Source organism: Lutra lutra, chromosome 9 (assembly GCF_902655055.1).
Source record: "Lutra lutra chromosome 9, mLutLut1.2, whole genome shotgun sequence".
NCBI classification, from domain to species: domain Eukaryota; kingdom Metazoa; phylum Chordata; class Mammalia; order Carnivora; family Mustelidae; genus Lutra; species Lutra lutra.
Window position 1 is genome coordinate 30,477,069 of NC_062286.1, and position 23,512 is coordinate 30,500,580.

General features: G+C 38.1%; 1 protein-coding gene and 1 long non-coding RNA gene across 3 annotated transcripts in view; one reads left to right on the plus strand and one right to left on the minus strand.

Moving 5' to 3' along the window:
- Window positions 1–19,953, minus strand: part of PRKD3 (protein kinase D3) — an 83,292-nt gene extending 63,339 nt beyond the window's left edge. The window contains exons 1-2 of one of the 2 annotated variants that reach the window (XM_047746820.1): window positions 19,812–19,953; window positions 10,809–11,765 (exon numbers count right to left, since the gene is read on the minus strand). In XM_047746820.1, the coding sequence (XP_047602776.1) occupies window positions 10,809–11,096 (288 nt within the window). In that variant the 5' untranslated portion in view covers window positions 11,097–11,765; window positions 19,812–19,953. Of the gene's footprint in view, window positions 1–10,808; window positions 11,766–19,317; window positions 19,507–19,811 lie in introns of those variants that run through there. The other variant, XM_047746821.1, reaches the window with a different exon arrangement.
- A 119-nt stretch (window positions 19,954–20,072) lies between these two features.
- Window positions 20,073–22,582, plus strand: LOC125108210 (uncharacterized). The gene is made up of 4 exons (XR_007129840.1): window positions 20,073–20,266; window positions 20,498–20,575; window positions 21,184–21,269; window positions 22,353–22,582. It is a non-coding gene; the product is annotated as an uncharacterized LOC125108210 (long non-coding RNA).
- Window positions 22,583–23,512: the final 930 nt, after the last annotated feature.

Consider the following 23,512-nt stretch of genomic DNA (forward strand, 5'->3'; position numbering starts at 1 on the left):
GCCCACTTAGATAAATGAAAATCTTCCTTTAAAGACACAAATTACCAAAGTGTACTCACAAAGAAATAATCTTAATAGCTATGCCCACTAAAGAAATAGAAATTGAGTTAAAAATCTCATTAAAAAAATTCCAGGCACAGATGGCTTCATTGGTGAATTCTATCACATAGGTCAGGAAGAAATAATTTGCACGAGTTTATTCAGAAAACAGGAACGACATACTTTCAAACTCATTTTGTGAAGCCAACATTACCCTTGATACCAAAACCATACAGATATAATAGAAGAAAAAAATTAGAGGCCAATACATTCATTATCTTAGAAAGAAAAATATTAAGAAAATATAGGTATACTGAATTAAGGAAAATATAAAAAGGATAATATATGATAACCAGGAGGGTTTGTTGTAAGAATGCAAGGTTGGTTTAACATTCAAAGGTATGACAACATACTTCAATCATATTAACAGACTAAAAAGATAAAAATACATAGATGCAAAAAAAGTATTTAACAAATTTACAGTCATTCAAGATAAAGAGTCTAAGCCAACTAGGAACAGACAGGAATTTTCTCAATTTGATGAAGAACGTCTAAAAAGTTTACATGAAACTTAATGGTGGAAGACCAAATGTTTTTCCTTTTAAGCCTGGTAACAAGGCACAGATGTCAACTCTTAACCACTTCTATGCAATATAGTACTGGATGTTTAGCCTCTAGTACAAAACAAGGAAAAGAAATAAGTTTTGGAAGGCAATGCATAAAACTATCTTTATTTACAAAAGACAAGATTATCTATATAGAGAATCCTAAAGAATTTCTTAAAATTACTAGAAGTGATCAGTGAGTTTAGCAAGGATGCAGGACACAATATCAACATACAAAAATCACAATATTTCTATACAATAAAATGAAAAATCAGACTGAGATTTTTAAAAATCCCAATTATAACTGCATCAAAACAATGAGACAGATAACAAATGATGTACACAATTTCAAAGGGTGTTTTTGTTTCTTGTAGAAATTGTCAAGTTGATTTTAATGGAAATGCAAAGGACACAGACTGGTCAAAACAATCTTGGAAGAAAGAACAAAGTTGGAGGACCTGACTTTGTGTCTTTATAAAACTGAAGAATTCAAGATAATGTGAAATTGGTTTAAGAACACACATATATAGACCAATAAAGCAAAACAATGTTCAGAAATAGATAAAAAGATATGTGGTTAACTGATTTACAATAAAGGTCCTAAAGTAATTCAATGAGGGAAGAATAGTCTTTTCAACAAATGGTCCTAAAAAAATCTGATGTCCAATGCAAAAAAATAAAGCTCAACCTTTATCTCACACAACACACAAAAATTATTTTGAAATGGATTGTTACGAGTTGAACTGTGTTCCTCCAAAAGGTGTTAAAATCCTAACCCCCAGTACCTGTGAATGTGACCTTTGGAAATAAGGTTTTTGTAGATAGATGATCCAGTTAGGATGAAGTCATTAAGGAGGGCCCTAACCCAAAAGGACTGTGTCCTTACAAAAAGGGGAAATGTGGGCTCCTGGGTGGCTCAGTTGGTTGAGCGACTGCCTTTGGCTCAGGTCATGATCCTGGACTTCCAGAATCGATTCCTGCATCAGGCTCCCAGCTCCTTGGGGAGTCTGCTTCACCCTCTGACCTTCTCCTCTCTCATGCTCTCTCTCACTCATTCTCTCTCAAATAAATAAATAAAATCTTTAAAAAAGGGGGGGGGGTTTGTCAACACAGTCATTTATAGAGCGAAGTCAATATGAAGACACAGGCAGAACACTATCTGTAAGCTAAGGAATGCCTGAGGCCATTAGAAGCTGGGAGAAAGGCATGAAACAAATTCTTACTCATAGCCCTCAGAGGGAACAAACCCTATTGAGATCTCAATTACAGACAGCTAGCCTCAAAAACTGTCAGAAAAATTTCTATGGCTTAAGCCAGCCAGCTGTGGTAGTCCCGCAGAACTAACATGTGGATTATAGATATAAAGGTAAAAGCTAAAATTATGAAACTTCCAGAAGAAAACAGGGACAAAAATCTTTCATTCAGGCAAATATTTTTTAGATACAAAAGCACTATCCATAAAGGAAAAAATTAATTGTACTTCATTAAAATTAGAAATTTTGGCTCTCCAAATGATACTGTTAAGAGAAGAATATAGTATATTATAATGAAAGGTATATTAACTAACTTAGATCAGAAAAAATAGACTTTAAGCCAAAGGCTGTAGTAAGAGACAAGGTCATTATATAATGATAAAGGAATCACTCCAACAAGAGAATATAATATTTGTAAATCTTTATGCACTCAACACAGGGGGACCTAAATATATAAAATATATAAAGCCAATATTAAAGGATTCAAAAGAAGAAACAGACAGCTACACAATAATAATAGGCAACTTTAGTAATGCACTTTCAACAATGGATAGGTCATCCAGACAGAAAATAAAAAAGGAACACTGAAGTTAAACTATACATTAGACCAGACACTTAACAGAGATCTACTATAAAATTCCATCCAAAAGCAGCAGAATACATATTCTTTTTTTTTTCAAGATTTTATTTATTTATTTGACAGAGATCACAAGTAGGCAGAGAGGCAGGCAGAGAGACGGGGAGGGGGAAGCGGGCTCCCTGCTGAGCAGAGAGCCCGATGTGGGGCTCCATCCCAGGACTCTGGGATCATGACCTGAGCCAAAGGCAGAGGCTTTAAGCCACTGAGCCACCCAGGCGCCCCCAGAATACATATTCTTCTCAAGCAAACATGGAACATTCTCCAGGAGAGATCATGTTAGGCCACAAAATAAATCTTAACTAATTTAAGAAGACTGAAATCATATTAAACATCTTTTCCCATGACAATGGTATGAAACTAGAAATCAACTACAAAAACAAATAAAAAGAAACTTGGAAAATTCACATACATGTGGACATTAAACAAAATGCAGTTGTACAACTAGTCAAGGTGAGATCAAAAGAGAATAAAAAAATACCTTGAGACAAATGAAAATGAAAATACATATATCAAAACTTATGGGATGCAGCAGAAGTTCTGAGAGAGAAGTTCATAGCGGTAAACACCTACATTATAAAAAAGAATTCAGGGGGCCAGGTGGCTCAGTCATTAAGCATCTGCCTTCAGCTCAGGTCATGATCCCAGGGTCCTGGGATCAAGCCCTACATTGGGCTCCTCATCAGCGGGAAGTCTGCTTCTCCCTCTTTCACTCCCCCTGCTTGTGTTCCTTCTCTCACTGTGTCTCTCTCTGTCAAACAAACAAACAAAAAATCTTAAAAGAAAAGAAAAAAGCTCTCAAATAAACAACCTAACTTTACACCTCAAGGAACTACAAAAATAACAAACTAAGCCCAAAGTTAGCTTAATTAGGAAAGAAGTAATAAAGAAGTAACAAAGATCATAGTGAAAATAAATTAGAGACTAAAAAAACAACAGAAAAATTCAATGAAACTAAGAGCTGGTTTTTTAAAAAAGATAAGCAAAACAGACAAACCTTTAGTTTAAAGAAAAAAAAGAGGACTCAAATAAAATTACAAATCAAAGAGGTGACACTATGATACCACATAAATACAAAGGAACATGAAAGACTACTATAAACAATTATACACCAACAAACTGGACACTTCAAAAAAATGGATTAATTTCTAGAACAACCTACCAAGCCTGAGTCATGAACAAGTAGAAAATATTAATAGATGAATTCATAGTAAAAAACATTGAACTGGTAATCAAAATCCTCCCAACAAACAAACAAAAAGATCCAGATGACTTCACTGGCAAATTCTACCAAACATTTAAAGAATTAATACCAATCATTCTCAAACTCTTCCAAACCATATAAGAGGAAGGAACATTTCTAAGTTCATGAGGCCAGCATTACACTGATACCAAAGACAGATAATGACACTATATGGAAAAAAAAATTATAGCTCAACATTCTTGATGAACTAGATGCAAATTTTCTCAACAAATATTAGCAAACTGAATTCAACAACACTTTAAAAGCATCATACACCATGACCAAGTGGGATTTATTCCAGGGATGCAAGGATAATTCAACATCTGCGAATCAATAAATGTGATATACCACATTAACAAAATAAAGGATAAAAATTATATGGTCAACTCAACAGATGCAGAACAAGCATTAAAAAGAAATCCTCAAACTCGGGGGGCACCTGGGTGGCTCAGTGGTTAAGCCTCTGCCTTCAGCTCAGGTCATGATCTCAGGGTTCTGGGATCGAGCCCCACATCGGGCTCTCTGCTCAGCAGTGAGCCTGCTTCCTCCTCTCTCTGCCTGCCTCTCTGCCTACTTGTGATCTCTCTCTGTCAAATAAAAATAAAAAAAAAAATTAAAAAAAGAAATCCTCAAACTCAACTCACACAAAACAGATAATCACGTCAAAAAATGGGCAGAAGACATGAACAGACACTTCTCCAAAGAAGACATACAAATGGCTAACAGACATATGAAAAAATGTTCATCATCATTAGCCATCATGAAGATTCAAATCAAAACCACATTGAGATACCACCTTACACCAGTTAGAATGGCGAAAATCAACAAGCGAGTAAACAACAAGTGTTGAAGAGGATGTGGAGAAAGGGAAACCCTCTCACACTGCTGGTAGGAATGCAAGTTGGGGCAGTCACTTTGGAAAACAGTGCGGAGATTCCTTAAGAAATTAAAAACAGAGCTACCCTATGACCCTCCAATTGCACTACTATTTACCGCAAAGATACAGATTTAGTGAAAAGAAGGGCCGTCTGTACCCCAATGTTCATAGCAGCAATGGCTACAGTCACCAAACTGTGGAAAGAACCAACATGCCCTTCAACAGACAAATGGATAAAGATATGGTCCATATATACAATGGAGTATTATGCCTCCATCAGAAAGGATGATTACCCAACTTTTGTATCAACATGGATGGGACTGGAAGAGATTATGCTGAGTGAAATAAGTCAAGCAGAGAGAGCCAATTATCATATGGTTTCACTTACTTGTGGAATGTGAGGAATAACACAGAGGATGTTGGGAGATGGAGAGAGAAGTGAGTTGGGGGAAATTGGAAGGGGAGACAAACCATAAGAGACTGTGGACTCTGAGAAACAAACTAAGGGTTTTGGAGGGGAGGGGGGATGGGGACTGGGTAAGCCTGGTGGTGGGTAATAAGGAGGGCGAGTATTGCATGGAGCACTGGGTGTGGTGCATAAACAATGAATTCTGGAACACTGAAAAAAATAAAATTAAATTAAAATTTTTAAAAAAGCATTTGACAAAATTCAACATCAATTCATGACAAAAACTCTAAATGAAGTGTAGAGGAAACATGCCTTAACATAACAGGGGCTGTATACGACAAGCCCACAGCTAAAATAATACTCCGTGGAAAAACCTAAGATCAGGAATAAGACAAGGATGTCATTCTTGCTACTTTTATTCAATACAGTACTGGAAGTCCTAGCCAGAACAATTAGGCAAGAAAAAGAAATAAAAGACATCTAAATCAGAAAGGAAGAAGTAAAATTGTCTATATTTGTAGATGAAATGAAACACTCCAACAAAAAATTTTGTTAGAATTAATGAACAAATTCAGTAAAGTTGCCAGATACAAAATCAATATACAATAGTCTGTTCCCTTTTTATACACTACTAAGTTAATATCAGAAAGAGAAATTAACAATTCCATGTATAATTGCATCAAAAAGAAGAAAATACCTATAAATAAATTTAACCAAGAAGGTGAAAGATCTACACACTAAACATTCTATCTGTAAGACTTTAATGAAAGAAACTGAAGAAGATGCAAATAAATGGAAAAATATTCTATGTTCATGGACTGGAAGGTTATTATTAAAATGTCCATACTACCCCAAATTTTCCAACGGCATTTTACACAGAAATAGAAAAAAAGAATATTAAAAATTATACAAAACCACAAAAGATCCTGAATAGCCAAAGCAATCTTTGAGAAAGAAAAACAAAGCTGGAGGCATTTACATTTCTTGATTTCAAACTATACTTTAGAGCTATAGTAATCAAAACAGTACGGTATTGGCATAAGAATGGACATATAAAATCAATGGAACAGAACAGAGAGCCTAGAAATAGACCTATGCATATACGGCCAATGAATTTATGATAAAGAAATCAAGAATATACAATGGAAAGAATAGTCTTTTCTGTAAATGGCGCTGGGAGAACAGGGACAGCCAAATGCAAAAGAATGTAACTGAACGCCTATTTTACACCGCACACAAAAATCAACTCAAAATGGACTTAACACTTGAATGTAGGACCTGAAGCCAAAAAACTCTTAGGAAAAAACATAAGGGATAAATTCCTTGACATCATTCTTGGCAATGAGTCTTTGCATTTGACACCAAAAGCAAAGGCAACAAAAGCAAAAACAAACAAGCAGGACTACATCAAACTATAAAGCTTCTCCTCAGCCAAGAAAACCACTGACAAAATGAAAAGGCAACTATAGAAGGGGGAAAAAGTATTTGCAAATCGTGTGTCTGATAAATACCCCAAATACCAAAAAAACTCCTATAACTCAATGGCAACAACAACAACAAACAATCCCATTTAAAGATGGGCAGAAGAACTGAAAAGACATTCCCCCAAAGAAGACATACAGGTAGCCAACAGGCACATAAAAAGTCCTCAACATCACTAATCATCAGGAAAATGCAAATTAAAATCACAGGGAGATATCACCTCCTGGCTGTCAGACTGGCATGAGATAAAAAGTGTTGGTGAGAATGTGGAGGAAAGGGAACTCTTATGCACTGCTGGTGAGAGTCTAAATTTGTGCAGCCACTATAGAACACAGTACGGACAAAAAAAAAAAAAAAAAAGAATATGGACACTCCTCAAAAAATTAAAAATAGAACTACCATATGATCCAGCAATGCCATTTCTGAAGAAAATGAAATCACTACCTTCCAGGTCAATGCATCATTATTTACTGTTGCCAAGACATGGAAAGAACCAAAATGTCAACCTAAGGGTGAATGAATAAAGAAATTGTGTATATACATAATATGGAGTATATATACTCCATATATATATAAAATGGAGTATTATTCAGCCACAAAAAGAAGGAAATCCTACCATTTGCAGCAGCATGGATGGACCCTGAAAGCATTATATTAAGTGAAGTAAGTCAAGCAGAGCAAGACAACTACTGTATGATCTTACTTATATGTGAAAACTCCTATAACTTAACTCACACAGACAGAAAACTGACTGGTGGTGACCAGAGGCAGAGGGCAGGAAGGTAGGTAGTCAAAGGGTACCAACGTCCAGTTATAAGATAAATAAATTCTGGCAATGTAATGTATGGCATGTTGCCTATAGTTAACAATTCTTTACTGTATACTTGAAAGCTGCTAGGAGAGTAGACCTTAGAAGTTCTCATCACGAGAAAAGAATTAACTGTGGGAGGTGATATAAGTTAACTACATTTATTGTAGTTATCATTCTGCAAAATATACACATATCAAATCATTATGTTGTATACCTTAAACTAATACAAATTTATAAATGTTATATCTCCATAAAACTGGAAGAAAATTAGAAGCAACGTAAATGACCAAAATAAGAAACTGGTTATAAACTTTATGCATCAAGATGACTGAACAGTAGCCTTTAAAATGATTATTATTTAGATTATTATTTAGATTAATAAAAGAGTTCTCTTAAAAAAAGAACAGATGAAGAGAAACCACAGACTGGAAGAAAATACCTACATTTTATATCTGGTAAGAACCTGTATCTAAGATGTTAAAGAACTTGGCAAATAAGCTCATGGACAGATAACCAATCTCATTCACCATTAAGAAAATGCAAATTAAAACCACATGGAGATATTACTACACACCAACCAGGAACAGTTAAATTAAAAAGACTGGAAATACCAAGTGTTGTTAAGGATATGGCCATCTTACTTCCACATATGTACCCCAAGGAAATGAAAACATGTATCTTTTTTTTTTAAGATTTTATTTATTTATTTGACAGAGATCACAAGTAGGCAGAGAGGCAAACAGAGAGAGAGGAGGAAGCAGACTCCCCACAGAGCAGAGAGCCCCATGCGGGGCTCGATCCCAGAACCCTGGAATCATGACCTGAGCCGAAGGTACTGGCTTTAACCCACTGAGCCACCCAGGCGCCCCGAAAACACGTATCTATAATCGAGATCTGAATGAGAATGTTCAGAGCAATTCTATTTATAATGCTCCCAAATTAGAAAAAATTCGAATATCAATCAACTGATGATTGAATAAACAAAGTACAGTATATCCATACAATGGAAAGTACTCAGCAACAAAAGACTATATACTATGACTTCATTAATAAAAGAAAATCTAAAAAAAAAAAAAAAAGTGTAACCATAGTAACAGAATGCAGTGCAGTGTTGGCCCAGGACCAGGATGAGGAAAGGAGACTTCTGTTTGAAGTCTTCTACATCCTTTATCAACCTGAGGCGCACTCTTTAACTTCACTTTCTACTTAAATGTTTTACTCTGATGAATAGGTTTCCTTTAGTAGACTATAAGTTTTTTGAGGGAAGAGACGCCTGTTTAGCCTATTTCCTAAAATTTAACCAATGCCCTATCTTTTAGCAGGTTCAGGTAGATGTAGTTACTAAGAATAGATATAAGAAAAGCAGGTGTGCCTGTAAGAGTCCTGACAGTAAACCTGGAGTTGTACAGGTGTAAAATGGAAGTCTGGTGAGCAAGTGCCCAAGACAAGAGGGAAGGTAAAAAGCAAAAGAACTTCTGACTTGGTTTTTCCAAACACCAGATGAGTTAGCAATCCATGAAACATCTCCAGAAAATCTTAGGATCTGAGATGGTTCCCTTAAGAATTCTGATTTGGCCTGCAACAGGTCATCCCTTGAAACTTTTTTCTCCTTTATCTGTCTCTAGCAGTGAAGACCCAAATTCAGATTAAATTATTCAGAATCTCATTGCTGGAATTACAACCAGAAATCATCCCAACTCAATCATCTGAGAGATTTGCAAACTATAATCCAAAGAAATCAAATCACTTGTGCAAAGTTATAAAGTAAATAAATACAGCTGCATAGTTTCAAGCTTAAAACTCTTTTACACTACACTTAAACAACAGCTAGAATCCTAGCAAACATCAAAAGGAATGTGTAATGCACTTAAGCCTATACCGACTATGTATTTTTGCCAAATACATCCCCATTTCACTCTAATGTTGATTTAAATTCAGTTTACCATGATACTCATTTTATGCTGGCTAGCTCTATAACCAATAATTCTATTTTACATCTATATAAAGTTCACACTGATTGATTTTTTTGGCTGTCTTATTTCCTTGGTATCACTGTATTTTTTCATGGATTACGATGTTTAATCCAGTCTCCTAAGAGTTTACCCATCTGACCCACATCTCCCATCTACATTAAAGATGAAGTAACAAATTCTAAAATAATCCCATAGAAATCAGTATGCCTCTGTATGAACAGAAGAACGAAATGAAATTTTAGAAGACTGAAAACAATAATACAGATTCTACCAAAACATTAGTTATAAATTTCTATGGGTTCAAATGAAAAGGAAACATTCAAGTTACAAACTGTCGTTAAGATAAATTCTTATCTTTAAATTAAATAGCTAGTTACCAACATATTTGTGAAAAACCTCTGTAACGTTTAGTGCAAGGGAAAATAAAAGCAAAAATACTTAAAGACACCCAGATGGTTCTACAGATCTACGAAAGGAAACTGAATCTTTAAACCACATTTCAATAGACAAGTTACTGTTACCACACACAAGGCATAGGCTGTTTCTACAAACCGCACAGCATTTTTAGACCATTAATTACTTCTACATCAGAAGATAATAACAAATCATATAAAGCATAAGAAATTAAAACATAAACAGTACAATGAGAAGCCTGAATACAAATGTATTAATCTCACCTGATACGATTTTGAAAATAAAAAGCACACTAATTTGTTCCAAACAAATTTGAAACATACGCTCAGTCCATTAAAAACAAAATGTAACCAATTCTTACTACTTAACCATATAGTTCTATGAAAAAATAGAGAACATATCCACTTATCCAGCAAATCAAAGTTATTAAAGACATTTAGCTAAGGTTCCTTAAAAAATGGTAAAGTATAGGGCAGGAGGTATGCAGAAGGGAAACAAAATAAAACCACCCTCAATTTCAAGTTTTTATGTATTGTCATATATTAAAAACTTGTTTACCTATTTTTTAAGCAAGAGAGAGTGGTATTCTCGTATTAAACGGTAGTATAGGTGAAATCAAGACCTAAAGGGAAGGAAGAAGGTACAAAAAAAAAAGAGTAGAATGCAGGGCACCTAGGAAAAACAGGTGTGGACCTGGGACTCAGCCACAGCTGTGTTCCATCCTTTTGGTAAGCCACCTGGATGCCTTGCACCCTCTGCGTCCTGTTTTCTCTAAAACCAAATGAGATTTCTGAAGTCCTCCTGATTTTATATGGATTTTCCTGCTCTTAAAAGAAAAACTAAATAGGCAGTATTTTAAAGTTAGGATAAAGGCTCCAGTTGTTAGAATCTGAAATTTCAGACTTTAGGCTTCTAGTCTATTAGCATTCTTCCAAAATGATCCAAATTAGGATATAAACAATTGATCCATATATGTTAACTCACTGTTGCATGTATAATTTATAGAAAAGCATTAGAGACAATATTAACTAGAAAAACTATTGACATAAATAGCATGCACAGTACCTTCTGATAAACAATGGAGCACACAAGATCCTTGACAGCAGATAAAGATAGTTCCTGGGCTTCGATGGTAACGCTCTCCCGTGTAAGGCCAATTTGCAGGAGAAATGAAATTGTATGCTCTGAGCCTCTGGAGTTGGTGAGTGATGGCGCACTGAAGCTTCCATTAGAGAGTCGGGCAGAGAGTCCTGTTTTTGGACTTGAACATGGAGAAGGAGCTGGAAGCACAGCAGGAAGTGTTGCAGGTAATACAGATTTCTGGGCTGAAGGAGGAGAATTGTTTGCAGACATCTGCCTTTCTTTAATCTTTTAAAATAGTTGTCAATTCTTTTTCAGTGGTTATGAAGAGGTTTTTAAAATCACAGCAGTAAAAAAATGACTGTACTTTTGGATTTAACTGAACACTTCTTTATTTCTTCTTTTAAGCCACTCATGCCAATGACTGCAACTTCTACAACTGTGAGTTGAATACAAAAAAGGTCCGACTTCCTTTAGTATCAGTCCCATCAAAAAAGAGTCTTGTCTTTAGAACCACAACTAGAGATTCGCAAAGGATTTAACATCACTGAATTATCCTCAGCAGAAAAGAGTTGACATTGCTTCTTTACTAACCATCTTCATTTATTTTCTTTTAAGTCTACTCTTGTCTCTCTCTCTTAATTTCAGAAAATACATATCGAATAAAAGTTGTTTTTCTATTAAGATGAAATCCTCCTGATTTAAAAAATAAGTGGTTAGGCTTAATCTATTTAACCCTTATCTTGAGGTTTACTGATTTGATGGGATACTTTTCCAAATGTCCACACCTTAAATCACCTTCTCAAATGTCTTTACTTTCATTTTTGGGGGGGGCAAATTTTTCCATGATGAAGCACAAAGCTTTTTAAAACAGTACAGGCATATTTCACTTGATGAATAGGTCCACTGAGAAAAGTTGATGCTTTCTGAAATATAGTCAGCCTGGAAGGAATTTTAAAAACACTCTTAATATTTTATACTCATTTGACATTATTTTAAAAATGCAAGAATCCCTGTATTTTTTTTAAATGATAAGTTTTGCTTGTATGTTTGTAATACATCAAGACATCCTAATGAGTAGCCATTTTAGGGGGGCCTAGTTATCAGAGACATTTTTTTGAGAGAGGTATAATTTTAGGGAGAGCCTTCTGCTCACCTCCACCTCCTCCACCACCACCACCACCAAGTCCCTGGCACTCCTCACTAATACCTGAAACCTGAAGGTCAAACACTTTTATTCCACAAATATACAACTGAGTTAGGACAAAAACAAAGAAAAATAGGAGGGACTAAAAGAAGGTTAAAATGGACACCATCATAGAAATAAAGCATACACCACTCAGCCATATGAAAGATGTATAATACTGTCCTAATAAAGACATGTCAAAAGTATTCTTTTTTTATATCAAAAAGTCTAATTCTGCCAAAATATGATTGCTGACTTGCTTTGTTGACAGATTTCTTTCAGAAGCTAAGAAAGCAGAAGGAACATCCTATACACAGTTATAATGTGGATGACGTATGACAGGATCACAGGAGAAAGTGATCATATTATAAAAGGTTTCTAAAAGTAAAAAGAGAGAGCACTAGGCTCAATTACAAATGTATCACAGTTTACAACAGGACAGTTCAAAAACAAAAGGTATATATGACCCCGATGACTTAAGTGAAATGGCTCACAAGGGATCTAAATTTTACACAATTCCAGTGATGAAAAAGAGGGAAGCACCCAATGTGGCTGCAGAATCCGCAAAGAGCAAAAACATACAGACAGGGTAACAGGAATTTGAAAGCTCAGGAAAAACTGAGGCTTAGAAAAAGCTGCTTAAGGTAAAACAGCTTTTATAACTACATTCAAATAAATATCATTCCACCTTATATGGTACAGCACTTAACATCTTACAAATATTTTACATACTTTACCTCATGCATAGCTCTTTGGAGACAAATATGATTTCTGCAGATGAAAAAACAGAAGCACAAGCATATAAAGTAATGTGCCCAGCATCACATGGGTATTAAGAAGTGGAGTGGGGGAAGCACTGGGGTGGCTCAGTCGATTAAGTGTCTGCCTTTGGCTCAGGTCATGGTCCGAGGTCCTGGAATGGAGTTCCACATTGAGCTCCCTGATCAACCCCCACCCCCAGCCCAACTCATGGGGTCTCTCTCTCTCTCACACACAAAAATAAATAAAATTTAAAAGAAAAAAAGAAGAGGCAGAGTGGGAATTAGGACCCAAGTTTCATACTTTCTTACCAAGTGCTGTCTCACAATAACATACTATTTGTCAAAGAGAACAAGGAACTGAGAGAATCACTGCTCAGAGAAGATGCTGTTAGGGTTGAGAGAGCGCATAGAAAAGGCAAAATTGCTCAACTTGTATTTTGCTTATCTTCTCTCAGTTTTTAAACTAAAACTGTAGAAGAGCAATGAGAACTGAAACCCAAGCCTGGTGAATGAGAGACTAAAACAACTTTATATGAGTGCAAGTCTTTGGTTCCAGATGCAATTCATTCTATGCTGCTAAAGCAATCAGCAAGTGTAATCACAAAGCTGACTCTCATAATCTTGGAGAAAGAGCTCAGAAAGAAATAATCAGGGCCTGGATATTGGTCAGATGTACTTCAAATTTTACAAGCTGCAGGAGTGGAGAAGTGGATTCCAGAAATCACAGACATATAAATTTAATATTAATCTTCAGTCAAATGGGAAAATAGATTATGAAAATGAGTAGTTTCTGAATACTTAGAAAATAATCTCTAGATGACAGCATGAATTCAAACAGAGTAAGGCCAAATCCACTGCATTTACATCTTGGAAAAGACTGATTACTAGACTTCTTAGATGCAGGAACAAAGAATAATAATAACTTACAGTCACTGAGTTCCAAATATCTGTAAGGCACTGTTCTAAACATCCCATATGTGGGACGCAACATCCCATATGCAACAACCTATTCTATAGTTGAAAAAAACAGTCTTAGAAACTAAAGTACTTGCCCAAGATCACACAATTAGCAAAGCCAGGGGAAAAAGGTGTATTCTGGCCAGAACAGTATTCAAGATGTTTTTTTATGCTATTTTTGCAAATACGTTGTTTGAGTGTGAGTTGGATATTAGTGTAGTTGGTAAGTTTACTGGTCTATATCAACCCAAATGAAAGAAATCTTTAGGGGATGTGCCTTGGAATTCTGCTCTTGACCCTATATTGATTCTGACTGTTTATAAGATAAAGACACAGAAGACATGCTTATAAAATCCCCAGAGTACACAATCCGGGAAAGACAAACCAAAGTTAAAGTGGAAAGTAATAAGAGTGAGTATAAAGCTTTACAACGGAGAAGAAATGAAGTGCTCACTTAGAAGCTCTTTATAAATGGAGTTAGCCACCTGAGTTTAAGGAGGGCTGCTAATTGTGGCTAAAAGAACCAATGCAAATCCACCTACCAGGACACTGAGAATGTATCAATATCAATCTGTAAACTCTGTTGCTGGTCAGCCTACATCGCCACTGTATTCATTTCTATACTCCACATTTTTAAGGGCTATACTGATTAAAAAATAGTAATTAAAAGCATGCATCCAGTTAAAGGTTAAGACAATGTCATGTGAAAATATATGCTTAACAAAGCTAAACAGAATAATGGTCTTCAAATAATGGTCTTACAAATAATATTTGAAAAGGTGGTAAGAGAATAATCGGCTTTACTCAGTATCACTGCAGAGAAGTTTAAAATGAAGGTAACAGCAGAACTTGCTCACCTCACAGGACGTGACGAGGATGGAGCTACTGCACCTGAAGTACCTACAACAGTACCTGGCTTACAATTAAGTGCTCAGTAACTTGCAACAATTTTCATAATAATTACGTGAAGGAATTAATAAATAAGATCCTACTTTATGCCAAACGCTGCAATTAAGATACGATACTTCATTACATCCTTACAAGAACCCTAGGGGATTTGTTTAACTCTGTTTTACAGAAAAGGAGCCAGGGTTTCAGAGAAGTTGCCTGCTCACATCTAACATGGCATGGAACTCAATTCAAACAAAAGCTTCCCTGACTCCAAAGCCCACGTTCTTTCTACTATTTCATTCCACCTCCAAAAGCCTAACAACAGAACAGGTTTTCTTCTAAAGTAATGAGCTACTTAATATACACAAGTTGAGTAGTTTCAAAAGCTGAACTACTATCAGGGGCACCTGGGTGGCTCAGGCCTTAAGCTTCTGTCTTTGGTCCCCATAGGGCTCCCTGCTCAGCGGGAAGCCTGCTTCTCCCTCTCCCATTCTCCCTGCTTGTATTCCCTCTCTCGATGTCTCTGTCAAATCAATAAATAAAATCTTTAAAAAAACTTAGCTATCATAGAAAAGGTAGTAAAATATCTAAGAAGAATACTGTATTCAGGTTAAATACCTCAAAATATAAGATGCTTCTGTGTTCAATAATAATTTATTTTCAATGGATGTCTTCCCACTAAATTTTCATTTTATTATACCTGTTATTGTTAGCCAAGTAACAGTAACTGTCTAATACAATCGGCCAATTTATCAGAACTACTTATAACTATTAATAAACTATATGTTATACTTTGTATAAAAATATTTTTTAAAGTTTCAGCATGAAAACAAATAGAAGAAACTAAATGAGCTGTCATATTAGCTTCTGCCCACTCATCCCATCTGTCTTCTCCTTTTATTTTATGGAACCCTGATTTGCTCTGTAAGATGCAACAAGATGAAGGATGAAAAATATTAAGATGAGTATCAAAAAATTTAATAACTGTATTTTATTTTGTCTTTATGTTTCAATTAGGAAACCGAGACAAGACAATTACTAATTTATAAACTGTATATTAATTAGATATGTTTGTTTCTAATAGCTATAAGTTGGCAAGCATTTCTGATATGTTTATTTGGAACATCTCAAATATTCTTTTGGGGAGTTATCTGTCACATATCCAATTCAAATGAGCTTATATAATCCATCACCACTGCTGAATGGAATCAAAAGATGAAATATTAAAAGAACCTTGAGCCCACCCTGCCCTATTATTACAGACAAGGTAAAACAAAGGCCCATTACTTCATGGTAACATCACAAGTTGATCCACCTTTCCCTCCCATTCTCTCACCTCCTGCCTGCATGTACATACCTCATAATTTAGCAAAGCCTCTAATTAGAAGCTCAAATAGCAGCATTTTCATTTAACATTTACTGAGTGTCTATTATCTGCCACACTGTTACTAGAGACACTGTGGTTATACAGCAGTAACCAAAACAGACATGGCTACTGGAGCTTACAGTGTGATGTGGGACACATACATTAACCAAATACCATTCACATAAATAGCAAAGTACCTACAAATTATGAAAAACGATATGACAAAGTATACTTAAAGGACCTAATTTCAACTGGGGTCTCACGCGAGGAGACCTTAAGGAAGTGGTGCTTAAGCAAAGACCTAAAGGATAAGTAGGAGTCAGGGAAGGAGAGAGAAGAGGGAAGAGGATTCCAGAAGACAAAACAAATCCAGTTCTTAAATACTTCATAAGGAAGCTCATTATTTAGTACAGCCAGTGTCCTTTCTGGTAATCAGTAAATCAGTAAAGGTTAAAGCAGAGAGTTAAAATGTTTTTTTTTTTTGGGACGCCTGAGTGGCTCAGTTGGTTAAGCAGCTGCCTTCGGCTCAGGTCATGATCCCAGCGGATCAGTCCCACATCTGGCTCCTTGCTCAGCAGGAAGCCTGCTTCTCCCTCTGCCTCTGCCTGCCACTCTTTCTGCCTGTGCTCACTCTATCCGACAAAAAAAAAAAAAAAAAAAAAAAAAAAAAAAAAGTTTTTCTTATTCTGAGTAGCATAGTATTTACCATGACTTCCTCCAGTAATGGGTTGTCCTGGTTCAATTTAGTTTTGTGTGTCAGTAATGCTAATGAATGCAGGGCCTTCCCACCCATCCACCCCATGCTTGATACCTACACGTATTCTTTTAGCATGTAAAAAAGTAAGTGGCCTTTTTCAGTGCAATCCTGACTACTGTCCAGAAGTCAATGTCTATGTTTTGCCCTGATACAGGCTTGACCTGGCTTAATAACCCTAGTGTTGTGTTTATATTGTATATTGTATATTTATATTGTATACTGTATTAACAATTCAAATAACTTGGTTGAGTTTTTTAAATCCTAGTCTGTTGCATTCCTGGCATCTATTTACAGATTTTCAAAAATATAACTATTCCTTAGATTAATATAATACTTTTCCTAAGAGCTCAGCATTCAACTAAATTGTTTACTGCTAAAATTCTGCTCATCTGGACCAGTGATATTTGAATCTCGGCCCTTCCACTCTCAGAGAGAGTACAGAGAGCACACCATGTCTGCTCGCTGCTCAGGCACTGAAAAGTTTATCCCATAATAAGATTACAGTCTGCCAATCTGGCCAATGCTCTATGAATCTATGCTGGGCTTGATGGACCTTCATCGCCTCTCTCTGCCCCAGTGGTATCTGAGAAATCTGACTGGCTAACAGCCAATAAGCAATTTCTCACACAATGTCACTGTAAACTAACCATACAAGTGGAGAAAACTTCTTCTGCACTAAAATTAAAATTAAAACGTCTCCTAAGTGTATCATCTCAAATTTTTCCACTGCTCCAAAGAGGCACACATACAAGTTCAATTTAAATTACATAATCGGAGACTCAAAGTAGTACCAGCACAGATGACTGTAAACCATAAAATTATTATTAAACCAAATTAAAATCTGTACTGGCAAATAATTTGCCCATGTAGCCAGTTCAGCAAAAGTAGTTTCTTTTAAAAATGAACAATTAATTTCAATATGGTAGTACTTTCATCAATTTTAGAAAGTCTTTTTAAAAATGAGAAAATGTCAAACCATAAGTGACTCTTAATCTCACAAAACAAACTGAAGGTTGCTGGGGGGAAGGGGATTGGGAGAGGGGGGTGGGGTTATGGACACTGGGGAGGGTATGTGCTACGGTGAGTGCTGTGAAGTGTGTAAACCTGGCGATTCACAGACCCGTACCCCTGGGGATAAAAATATATTATATGTTTATAAAAAATAAAAAAAATTTTAAAAAATGAGAAAATGTCCCTTAAAAGTGCATTTAAATATTTTTTTCTTTTCTTTTTTTTTTTAACATTTTACTTATTTGACAGAGAGCTGGAGAGAACACACAGGGGGAGTGGCAGGAGAGGGAAAAGCAGGGTCCCTGCTGAGCAGGGAGCCCAATGTGGGACTTGATCCCAGGACACTGGGCTCATGACCTGAGCTGAAGGCAGTTGTTTAACCGACTGAGCCACCAAGGTGCCCTGGTTTTTTCAATTCTAATGTAATTTAAAAATTTTCATGCCCAAAAGCTTGATTTATTAAAGCCCCCTCCTTTTTTCCATATGCCAGTGTTAAATGAAAAACAACCCACTGAAATTTCTCTTTTAAAGAGGTCATCTATTGAAACTGAAAGCTCATAAAATTTGTATATCTTAAAGACTCACTATTGAGATGCTTTAAAAAATCAGTCTCTAGATATGAAACAGACAACATCTTGAATGTGAGTCATCCTAAAAAGTGAAATGTTATCCACCAAATTATAGAATTTAGTATGGAAACTGGTCTGTCAAACACTCCAAGCTTATCTGATCAGATCTACCACATCTATATTACCTGCTGAAGCAAAACCTAACATGAAGGCTTCATGACATGTTTAAAATATTTTTACTAAAACGCCTAACTTCTTGGCTGAATTTTCATGCCTGCTCTCAATTCAGATCCTAACAGGGGAGGAAGAAAAGGTTCTTTCGATAAAATAAAACTCAGAAGTCTAGAGCTAGATCAGGGACCTTTATGGATGTCCTCATACCCATTAGACGACGCATTAGAAGTTGGTAAGTAAACTTGATCTCAGCAAAATCATTGTCGCTAAAAACGCAGGAAGAACTGCTACATCAAGTACAAAGTAGAAGCAGTTGTAAGAGTAATACAATATAGCATTTTCTAGGGTACAGATCAAGGCATTTTAAAAGTTTTTGTTTCATTTGCGGCTACAGCTCATTAAAGCTGTGTAGTACCAACTAGTAGTTCAGGGTGTAACTTATCCTTCCTAATCAAAGATGACACCGATATCTTATTTCCTGTGGGGATGGGTGTGGTTGAAGAGACAGTTATGTCCAAGCCATCAATCTGTGTATGGAGAAGTCTGCGGGTCTCACACACGCTTGTCGCTTGATTTTATATTCGTGCCTGCAGTCGGCAAGGCCTATGCTGCGATGATTTCAAATAAAATATCCAACAGGCAATCGAGTAGTCTGGTTATTGTTACTGCTCAGAGAAAACAGTCGCACTCCTCAGCGTTTCATCGCAAGAAAAACCTCCCGGGGGTGAGAACAACTCAGAGCAAGACTGCAACTTGCAAAACTAAGCACAGTCAGGAAACTGGGGTGGGGGCTCACACAGTCTCTAAGCACCATTTACTTACTCCTTTGAGACCGCTACAACACGAAGTGATGAAATGAATAGGAGAGAAAAAAAAAAAAAAAAGGATCATCCCAATTCGGCAGCTTGACTGTCGCTGGGCTGGCGTCGGGACCGGCCGGAGGGACCCCGAAACAGCCTGCTCCCGCAGCGGTCGCGCGCGGTGGTCGCCGGCGGAGCGAGGACCCAAGTTGGCCTCCGCGCCCACGCCGGAACTTGGCCCCGTCTGGCGGCCGCGCCGGCGCCCCCGCTCGCCGCGGCGCCCCCCGCCCGCTCCGCCCGCCGCGGGCTCAGCCAACTTCCCGCCCAGCCCCGGCGGTCGCCGCCCAGCCCCGCGCGGGGCCCGAGTCCCGCAGCCGCCGCCGCTGCTGCCGCGTGCGGGCGGGTGGGGGAGGGGCCGCCGCCGCCTCACCCGACGGGCCGCGAGAACAAAGCGGCGGCCGCGGCGGCGCTAACTTTTTCGGTGTCTGATCCGCGCTCCCTGAGGCGACTACTTACAGAGGCGGGCTCCGCCGGTCGTGAGAAACTCCGCGGCCGCCAGCGTCTGGATCCCAGACGAGGCGCCAGCGAGGCTTCACGCGCCTCGCAGGATCCCGCCCGCCGCTGGCGCCCCTTCCTCCCTCCCTCTCCTCCCCGTCCCGTCCTGAGGCCCGGGGGCGGGGGGCCGGGGCGTGCGGGGCGGGGGCGCGCGGCCGGCGCGGGGCCTGCCGGGAGCTGTAGTTTCCGGGCGGGCCCGAGCGGGTGGTAGCCGCGCGGGGATGCCACTGTGCCTTTGCACTGTGCAGGCAGCGAGGGCTCTGCGTCCTCGGACGTCCCCGTGTCTCCGTGGGCGGGGGGGGAGCGGGGCGCGACCGTGTATTTCAACCAGTTACATACGGTACTCGAACCCATCATTGCCTTTTTCTCTTTTATCGTCCGCTCTGACCGAGGCCACGGTGGCAAGGAACCAAGAGGTGACAACTTGAATGGGGGACTCGGAAGGGGTCCACAGCAGAGAGCAGTTTCCACCCTGATTGCTCTTCTCCCTGCTCCCCACGTTCTCTCCCTCGGGCCTGCCTCCCAGGTGGCCGCCTGGCGCCGCAGCCCCAGGCATTCTGCACCCGACGCAGAGACATCCAGAGCCCTTCATCTAAGCAGAGTAAACCGAAGTGGTAACTTTGGTTTCCTATTTGTCCATCATTCAGCTCGCGGGTGTCCCCTGCCATCAAAGTGAAGTGCAGTCAAGAATCATGAACCTAGGCTTCCACGTCCAGGGAAACAGGGTAACAATGCCCGGGGAACGGGGAGGGGTGGGTGTCAGGATGAGGATCTAGAGGGAAAAGACATTATGTGGTAAATTATAACTTTAATGTGAGAAGAAAACCTGACCAGCTGACGGTGGCTGTCCCAGGAAGGACCTAGTTCTCCTTCTGTCAAGGTTTTATCTCAAAAATACTTAAGTAAAACATATTGAGACAAGCTGGATGGGCTGCTTATCAACGATCCATCCATCCCCACGCAGGGGTCTAAGGCAGCTTCTGAGAAGAGAAAGAAAAGAAAGTTAAGTGACTCCCTCTGGTTTAAGTCATCTTGTATTTAAACTTAAGAAATGAGAATTTTTAAATAACTTATATTAAAGATGGAGCAAGTAAAATTGTGTGTAACTCGGATCTACTCTGAAACTATTGTTTAGAAAAGACATTTCTGAAATACTTTCAGGAATTGGAAGCTACCAAATGTACCCATATCCTGTCGATCTAATATTTTATATTTAGTCTTATTCTGCTATTGTTTTATTTTAAAATTGAAAGTAAATCTACTCAAGTTTATATTATTTTTAAAGAACCCTCTTGCCTAACTTTGCCTTTTTCTTCCTTCCACTTTCCAACAGACGTTTTAGTCCAGCCCCAAATATTCTCTCTCAGCAAGATTCCCAGGACCTCATTGGAGCAATTTACAGCCAGTCCCATCTCACCAGTAACTCCCATTTTCTCTCATGGTCCTTAAAGAGACAGAAGTTACTCTTCCTAGAAGTAACTTTTCTACAAATCAAGCTCATTATTTAGAGATTTAAGGATTTGTGTGTGAGAGGGGGGAAAAATAAATAAATATATATATATATATATATATATATATATATATATATTCATTCCATTTCTGCTGCTCTGCTTCTCTTTTAAAAAATAAAATTGTTTCCTCCACTTTAAATGAATTTTTCAACAATACATTTTAGCATAGGACTATATTTGTACCTGTAATCTTTTGCTGGACATGAACTACAATTTCCTCAAGACATTTTATTCCTATTCCAGAAGCACAGCAGTGATTAAGATTTGGTTTGATAAGTAAAGATATTCCCATATGAGATTTTTAAGCCTTGAAAGAAAATATAATCAGAGCAACCATGATGGAAAAGATTTTATTTCTTGGTGGTGGCTTATGAAAAATAGAAGCTTACAATCTTTCTCTCATGGGACTATAGTTGCAAGTCTTGTCCCACATTTACTGGCCTCCCTTGTACTCAATGAAATGCAACACAATCATTCAGACGTGTACCTGCTATAAGCAAAACGAGTCAACATTTGTGATTTAAGAGAGCAGAGTTGCCTGATTCAGAATCCTAACTGGAAAAAAAAGATGATTTGCTAGGTTCCCTACTAGAGGAAATGCTCATTATTCTAAAACTTCGGCTGGGTTTAATTTATAGAATGTGATTCCTGAAAAAAATTATTTTGTTTTTGTGGGTTTTTTTCTAAGAGGTTGAAACCTGTGAAAATGCACCACAAAAAATGAAAAATGCACCACAAAAAACCTCTCTTTTGAAATACTATAGACTGGTTATAATGTATTTTGGAAAGCCAACTGAGAAAGAAAACAAAGGTGCTGTGGACCTGGATAGGGAACCAGTATTAAAACACTGGCCAGAGCAAAGGAGTTAGGCAAGTGGGCTCCCTCACTCATAGTCTGGAAATTGCAGCTGCCCAGAAGGGCCAGTTAGAAGCAAAGGGTTGGGATGGGACTTGGAAGGCAGAATCCAATCTAGTCTCTGCCATGTCACAGGTGCATGCTGCTCAGTCTCAACTACGAATTGATGTTCTTGTCCGTGAAATGCAGAAAGATGGTTCCGTACCTCCACAGGATTGTTGTGAGAAGGAAGAGATGCCCTGAGTGGACCACACATGCAGTGGACATTGGAGGTAGTTCCCCAGGACGCATCATGGTTCTGCCACTGAACAGTTGTGTGGCCACAGGCATAGCAACCTCAGTCAGCTTCTGTCTCAGCATCAGTTACATCCAAGGTCACCGGTATTATCCTTGGATGATAGCACTCCTTACCCGGGGAGTTGTGCAAGAGCAAAATGACATAACACATGGATGACACCTTAAAAAAAATTCACAAGTAAATGCTCAGTAAATGTTAGCTATTATTCAGGTTAAAGAGCTTTTTTGGGTGCCACATCTCCTGGCAACACAGAGAAAGAAAAGTTAACAAGCTTGAGTCTGTGAAGGGAAATTTAAGATAATAGTGAAGAGTTTAAATAACCCAGGAATCCCTATGGCTGTAGGATGAATTATTTTTTATGTCCTCAAAGGAAGGTCCGACTGCACAGGTACTCAGCTGACCAGAAGCCATCACTGTGACACTTTCTACACTGATAGCTCAGGTGTTCCGTGCCAGATAAAAATCACTAAATGGTCTTATATTTGTTGGTTTCATTTTTAATGAAGTAATCAGACTATACTGAACATTATTATAATTAATACTCTGATCATACATCCCAAATTTCCAAATCTCCAGAAAGAATTCTGACTAACCCTAGACTTCAAACTCTCTCCTAGTTCGTTATATGATGATGGAACGTGTGGCTGAAAGCTAATTGAAGTTAATTTGGCTTGCTTGCCCTTTTCCCTAGATTCTCCTTAAAGTCCTTGGTGTACGGACTCAATAAACATTTTTTTTTTGAAGATCTTATTTATTTGAGAGACAGAGATCACAAGCAGGTAGATAAGTAGGCAGAGAGAGGAGGAAGCAGGCTCTCCACTGAGCAGAGAGCCCGATTCAGGGCTCGATCCCAGGACCCTGGGATCATGACCTGAGCCGAAGGCAGAGGCTTTAACCCACTGAGCCACCCAGGTGCCCCTCAATAAACATTTTTGAGAGGCTACCATGTGCAGGGCATTTGATAGGATCTATAGGTGAAGCAATTGCTGTTCTTGGG